General features: G+C 37.2%; 1 protein-coding gene across 1 annotated transcript; it reads left to right on the forward strand.

Moving 5' to 3' along the window:
* The first annotated feature begins 4,451 nt into the window (after positions 1 to 4,451).
* LOC114824556 (uncharacterized) lies at positions 4,452 to 6,043 on the forward strand. The gene is made up of 4 exons (XM_070820329.1): positions 4,452 to 5,015; positions 5,123 to 5,221; positions 5,311 to 5,382; positions 5,465 to 6,043. The coding sequence occupies exons 2-4, from the start codon at positions 5,204 to 5,206 to the stop codon at positions 5,855 to 5,857; spliced, it is 483 nt and encodes a 160-aa protein (XP_070676430.1). The 5' UTR covers positions 4,452 to 5,015; positions 5,123 to 5,203; the 3' UTR covers positions 5,858 to 6,043.
* The last annotated feature ends 1,310 nt before the right edge of the window (positions 6,044 to 7,353 follow it).

Here is a 7,353-nt window from a genome sequence, read left to right on the forward strand (position 1 = left end):
AATACTCTTGACCACATTGTTTGGTTTGATAGTTTATTTATTCATGTCTACTATCCAATGTGATTCGTGTGCTTATATGATTACCTTGAATGTGATTTAGAACGACTTTTCTAAATCTCATTCATACTCTGGCCAGAGATTCTAAATCATATCATAGAGTATTCTCCCTCAAACAGTTTGAAGGTTAGAGATCCCTTGTTGCGCATTCACTTGCCTCCATGGCTAAGTGGCTTAACCCCAACGATGCCATGGACACCCTGATGGGGTGACTTTGACATAATCAAAGATCAAGGACTTAACCACAAGACAACTGTGATGCCTCAGGTCAAAGGACTACTTTGCATTATCCCAACCATGAGTTCTCATGTGACATGAGTATGAGAACTCTTCGTTGATCGCGTTCAGTGAACTCATTCTCTACTGAGCACCTACGTACTTGTCTTGATGTCACACACACCAATGACTCGAAACTAGTCACTCTCCCTGAGAGAAGACATAGCACGTACTGATCTTGACGGACTGTCAATGCCCAATTGGCAATCCTATGATCAGGAACATTTAGGATGTGTCTACGAAAGAATGGTCTCATGAATCTAACTTCATTAGATTACATTCTCCCAATCACATATTCCTTGGACTTTATCGTTTAAGCATATAACATTTATATGAGACGGCTCAAACAATAATCTTTGCCCTTTATATTAAACTAGATTAGTTTAACATGTGAAATGTCCGTAAAGCATCATCACATGATTGGTTTTAGGGCACATTTCCAACAGTGATAAGCTAGCATATTTGCTGAATATGTGACGAGCAAAAATATGTGATGAAATATGTGATGAACTAGTATATGTGATGAGATATGGGTAAGTCGTACAAGTCACCCTAGGTGACTCCGACTTGCGTACTAGTATGAGTTATTAATCGCATGATTAATTGATATTATTGATGAGATGCTGTGTTGTGGTATATTATGATTTTTTTTCTGGAAATTATACAGGTGTTGTAGCGAGGGGTTATAATGTTTTATATGGTTTCTATAAAAATTTTACTTACATGGCCACTCACCCTTATTTTGTCTTCACCCTCCAGGTTTTATTAGCTGAGCTTTCTTATCATAGAAGATTCATGGCGATTCTTAGTATTGGAGATTATTTCGAGGGTACGATTCTTAATTCAATCTTTTGTACTTGCTTATGCTCTAACATCACGTGTGAAGTGGGTTTATTCCCGCTTACCAGTGCACTCTGGTATTTAGGCACTCTTAGTATTAAATTTATTCACAATTTTCCACATAATCACCCTTTATGGCTTCATCATCTTCCAGGTGTCGGCCAGCACAACTCGATTCGGAGTCCTAGTAGACATTCCGGGTCGGAGTGTGTCAGTCTAAAAATTCAATTAAGGCATTTTTTTTTTTTGAAGGAAATTTTAAAAAACTTGCACAACGATTGTTTAGCCTTGCAAGACAAAGCCTCCATCGCACAAGATTCTATATTATTAACCCCGTTCATCTCGTTCCTCCCTCACTTCCCTCTTCTTCCTTTTTTTCCCCGCACGATACCCTTTCTTTCCTTCATCTCTATCTCCGTCCATCTCTCCTTCACTCACCTTGTCTCTCCGTCCCTCTCTCATGCCGTCATCGCTTCTTCTCCAAGAGGTAATTTCCTCTTCCGTTTTTAGTTTCAATTTTGTTTATTGACTGAGGATTAGAATTAGGGTTTTTATTTTTTTCAAATTGGGGGCGGTGGGGTTAGATTTAGAGTTCATAAATTGGAGGTTACATTTAGATTCTTAAATTAGAGTTTTTAGGGTTCTTAATTGGGGTTAGATTTAGGTCTTAAATTAGGGGAACGATTTTGGGCAGTGAGGTTAGATTAGGTTTTCTTAAATTGGGGGTTAGATTTAGGGTGCTTCACTGGGGGTTAGATTAGGGCTCTTAGATTAGGGGTTTTTTAATTTCAAGTACAGGGTTCGAATTAGGGGTTGTTTTAATTTACGTACAGGGTTCTTAAATTAGGGATTTGTTAATGTTTTCCTGTGTTCTATGCATCCACAACATTGCACTTACACTTTTCACTATGCAACAATCCTTTTATTTATTTATCTTTATATCGTATAAGTCACCCTTTTAATTCTCTTATTACGGTTAGATGAAATATATTTATGTTTGTGGTTTTTATTTTGGAATTTAAGATATTGTAGGATGTGTTCTCTATTGTAGGTTTGAAAGAAAAAAAATTGAATTACACTATACATTTGTGGAATAATTTTTTAGAGATTTGCATTGTTGACTGCCACGATTTCTTGATATATAATGGGGTATTAGACTTTGTTGTTGCCTTATTAATATGATAGACTCAGTTGTGTTGCTTGTTGAATTCGGCCTCCCAATTTTGAAGTTACATTTTTAGGAATGTCATGAAGGGATTCTCTCTTGGGTCTGGCTATACTTAATTCACCAAGAAGGACAAAAAATGGGAAATTTATATGTAAAATATCTTTTCAGCCAGATAGGGCAATGTCATGGTGATTAGGTATAACAAACCAACAGGAACACATTAAATCAAATGAAATCTGTTTGTGAACTCCATTATTATTAATGTCATGAATGGGTTCTCTCCTAGGTCTAGCTATACTTAATTCACCAAGAACGACAAAAAATGGGAAATTTTTATGTAAAATATATGTTCAGCCAAATAGGGCAATGTCATGGTAATTAGGTATAACAAACAAATAGGAACACATTAAATCAAATGAAATCTGTTTGTGAACTCCATTATTATTATTATTCAAAGATATGGGAGCCCACATGATATAAGCAAATCTGGATTTTACTAGTACATAGTGATATGCTCTCTCTCACATTATTAATTTGTTGTGAGGTCTTTATTTAAACATAAGGTAGTAAGGATATCCAAGGCACCTCACATTTGTTTGATTTTAGATAGTAAACTTGTATCGTTGTCCTTTATGCTAGTTTCTTCTTATAAGTTATAATTGATGGGTCTATATCCTATCTTAATGAATTAGTTTGTGTATAGTATATCAGTTTTAAGTTTTGCTTCTGCCAAACTTGAATTGGGTTTTTAATTAGGGTTTTTAAGTTTGGGTTTTTAAATTTCGTTTTAAATTTAAGTTGAAATTATTAGCATGTGTACGGTAGGTTAAATCTTTGTGTATGAAACAAATTGATTTCCAATTTTGTAGATGTCACACCTCATTAGAACTCAGAGGGCGATGACTTCTACACCTAGCTCGACGGCTATACCTAGTCATATCACTACACCTACTACTGCCGCCACTGCTTCAGTCAAGATGGACCATAGGCCAATCAATCCAGTTGACCCAGTTGGTCCTCCAGTCCCACATGCATAGGCATCGTCGACTTCTTCGGTGGCATTGCCTGTTAGCGCTCGATGAACTCACCAACACCCCCGCACTACGGACCAGATGTCGCCATCGGGATCCACAACTGATGCCTCGGGTACACGGCCAAGTATACAATCCTAATTCACTCCCTCATTCCCATGTTAAATGAGTTTTGTTATTTTAGGTTCAATTTGTTAAGCTAAGTCATGTAAGGATTAAAAAGTTTCCATTGTTTTCTCTTTTTTTGTTCGCAATTTCTTCGCTTTCAGAAATGGGTTTTATCATGAAATCGAAATTATTTGTATTCTATAATTCATTTCTGTTAATTTTTATGTTTTTGCAATTTTTTTGTTAATTTATGTGTCATTTCTTAGTTACTGAAATGGGTTTCTCACGGAATTGAAATGGTAATGTTGTGAAAGAGATTTGATGCTAAGGAAATGGCGAAAATGTTTAACTGGGAAATGAAAACCTTGGTAATTATCATGAAGCTAAATTTTTAGAGTCGTAGAAGTTTCGGTTGTGACTGTCAGTCTTAAAAATGTCAATGTGGATGAGGTTATATGGAATTGTTTGATACGGCAGCTTAGAATTCTTTGTCAAGCCTGTTGCCAACAATGTCGAGAGCCTGTGTATACAAGCTCAAAAATTGGTCATCTTGGATGGCAGTTGTCCCCATTTTTAAAAGTTTGTTGTGGTATTTGAAAATGCTCAAATTGGAAATATGTTCTAATTAGGAGAAAGGAAATAGTGGCCTCAAATAGAAAGTAGTTAGGATGCTCAATAAGTAACTTTCAAGAGAAATAAAGGAAGAAAATGTATGCGAATATTAACTGACTTTTGTTATTTTAGGTTCAATTTGTTAAGTTATGTCATGTAAGGATTAAAAATTTGTCATTGTTCCGAACCTTTTATTAAACTGTTGTGATCATAGTGTTGGATACGTATATTGTTTATGTTATTTTCAGGGTTTTGGGAAATGTTTTAATTATAGGGGAGATTATGCTGAAATTTTAGTAGGATTTGTTATTAGTTTTGGGTTAATAATTTTTTTATCATCTCTTTGCAGCGAAAAAAAACACCCGAGAACCTTGTCAGTAATTGAAGACGGCGAAGGTCACCCGGGTAACCAATGGTCGTATCCTAATTGGATACGATGAGTGACATCAAGCAACACCAACGGTGGAGCAGCATAGTGCATTGGCCCATGACATTGAGCATGTCGTGCGGACCTTTTACCCTACGCGGTGGAAGTCTTGGAAGGCGATGCCGAAGGAGACAAAGAACACGGTGCGCAACCAATTGTCCGTAAGTAGCATCGCCTTTTTAATGCTTTTCATGTAAAATTTATATAGTTATATTTATTACTGTCTTATATTACTAATACTTTCAAAATATTTGCTACATTGCAAACAAACTACAATTTGGAGGACATGGACGAGGACATGTTCACGTACCTCAATCTGCTCTTCTCCGAACGCTACAAGCAGTGGAACAGTGACCTGTACCAATGTTTCCAGCAGTTTGATGATCAACAGGTCACTCTCGAGAAGGGTTGTCCGAAGGAGTTGGAGGACTGACAAGATAGTTAGGTTTGGCTTTGCGGTCATTTTCAGGAGCCAGGCTATGTGGTGCGTTTTTAAGTACGACTTCTTTCATTTTACTTTTTTTAATTTTTACAATTGTTTATTATTATTTTTTAAATTTTCTTTAAGTATTACAACTAATACTTTTATTTTTTGTATAACAGAAGAAGGCGAAGGCAAACAAGATCAATCGGGAGAAGAAGGCTCTTCTCCACCATTCAGGTTCGAGACCTTTCTCCTATAGGATGGAGGCACGACGAAGGGTATATATTATAGCTTTCATTTCCAATTTTAAAATATCACTAATTTTTTTTGCTACTAACATTTTCCTTGTCTTTTTCAATTTCATGAGGGTTCAATGGAGATCGACATCTTTGTTGACGTTTATGTTCGGCCTGGGGATGAGTTGACCGAGTCCCTTCATGTAAGTAATTTCTTATGCATTAAACATTTAAACTAATTATTTCAAATTGTTTTCTCTTAATAATCCATGTTTTTTTTCACAGGCAACAATGGTGGAAAAGAGTCAGTCAGTGCTTCAGGAGTCTACCTCCCAGCTTCCCTTGGGCTCGCCGATCGAGTACGTGGATCCCCTTGAGGATGTAGGGTTTCACATCATGATAGAGACATTGGACCAGACTTTCGGTCGGACGCCAAGGACTTACTGTCGGGGGATGGGAAATGCCAGGCGGCGGGAGAGTAGAGCCTCGTCATCCTCGCAGTCAAAGGGCCAGGTTACGACTTTAACGCAGGAAGTCGCTAGCCTGAAGAGTGAGCTGGCATCATACAAGTCTCAAATGTCGATACTTGTACAAGCCCTCAGTTCCTCCAGAAAACATCTCCCCGTTTTTTCTGCACCATCGCCTTCACAACCCTTCCACACCGAGCAAGCACAGTAATCAGGCCTGTCGACCTCCGACCTCGTCCCTAACCAACAACAAGATTACCAAGCACCTTCGAACGACATGCCTATAGATTTTTCCGCTTTTTTTTCATAGTTTTGTTCCTGCTTTCTTTTAAAACTTTATATTTGTACATACATTTTTATTTATATTATAAATAAAAATTATTTTTTTATTCATTAATTTGCTTATGTTTTATTTTTTTGTCATTAGTATGAAATCTTTTTTTTTCCTTTTATTCTATTTTTTTTTAATAAAAATTACACTTGCGCGACTCCGAGAATAACATTGCTCTTCTCCAAGAGGTGGCATCACAGCTTCCCCCAGAGACCCCTATCGAGGAAGTTACTCCGAGAAAGGATATGGGTCTTTAGATTGTGACTGAGACCTGAAATGAGACTCTCGGTCATAGGCCTAGTAAAGTTTACTAAGGGATAGGGAGTGCGCGACACCGTAACATTATTGCCACTGGCGAAGCTACATAGAAGCAAGGAGGGGCAGTTGCGCCTCCCCTTGTCAGAAATTAAGCCCAGGAGCAACGGTCCGCCCCTACGGTCCCATTGGAAAACTTGTAACGCCATGAGGGACAAAGTTCCAAAAATCTTAGAGGAGGAGGAAGAAGAATTTCAGCCATCAAAACCCAAACTCATGACCCGTTCTCCTTTCCCTATTCAAACCCCTGCACCTCACAGATCTCATACACATATGGGGTTTGAAGCTCGAAGGAAAACTAGTGGCGCTGGTGTGTGAAAATGTGAGCAAATAGGAGATGTAATTTTGGGCTAGAAACTTTTAAAAACCAAAAGAAACAAATGAGGTCCTGGGCTACTGCAGTCAAGGCATTGGGCCCAAAACTTGGGCCTAGTTGATATAAAAAAATAAAAAGGGTTGGGTCGCACCCACAAGAGAAAAAGGAGGGCAATTTGGGTTGAAGCAATAATAGGATGAGGAAAACTACAAAAAGACAAGTTTCAATACTTTGGTCTCGACATGTTGACAAAATTAAATCACATTTTTCGGTAATTACTCTCACTCGGAGACTTGAAGAGACTCCCACTAGACTTTGGAACTCAAAAGATTCATGATTACATCTATTTATAAGCTTTTTACATTGATTTGGTATTATCAGTTGCAACTGTTTCAGTAGAGAAAACGTTTTTTGCTATAAGTTTTTTCAAAATACCACTGCATAACAAAATAGGAGTTCAACTATTGGGTGATAGCTTTGTTGTTTACATTAAGAGATATATTTTTGCTTTTATTGGTAATAAGCTTATTATGCAACGTTTTCATGACATGAAACATTGCCGGCAACAATTGTAACTTATTTGTATTGATACATTATGAACGACACTTAAATATTTAACTATATAAAAGGATTTTGTTGTCTACATTTTTTTGGAACCTTGTATGCTTTTAAATTTTATCCCTCCCCTTGAAAATTTCTGACTTCGCCATTGACTGCAGCCTTCTCTTCTTCTAGACAAAGCTTG

Source organism: Malus domestica, chromosome 04 (assembly GCF_042453785.1).
Source record: "Malus domestica chromosome 04, GDT2T_hap1".
Classification (NCBI taxonomy): domain Eukaryota; kingdom Viridiplantae; phylum Streptophyta; class Magnoliopsida; order Rosales; family Rosaceae; genus Malus; species Malus domestica.

Bases quoted from the DNA above. Each gene is read 5' to 3' on its own strand.
- LOC114824556 (XM_070820329.1), top strand. The intron at 5,383-5,464 runs GTAAGTAATTTC...TTTTTTTCACAG, and splicing joins AGTTGACCGAGTCCCTTCAT to GCAACAATGGTGGAAAAGAG.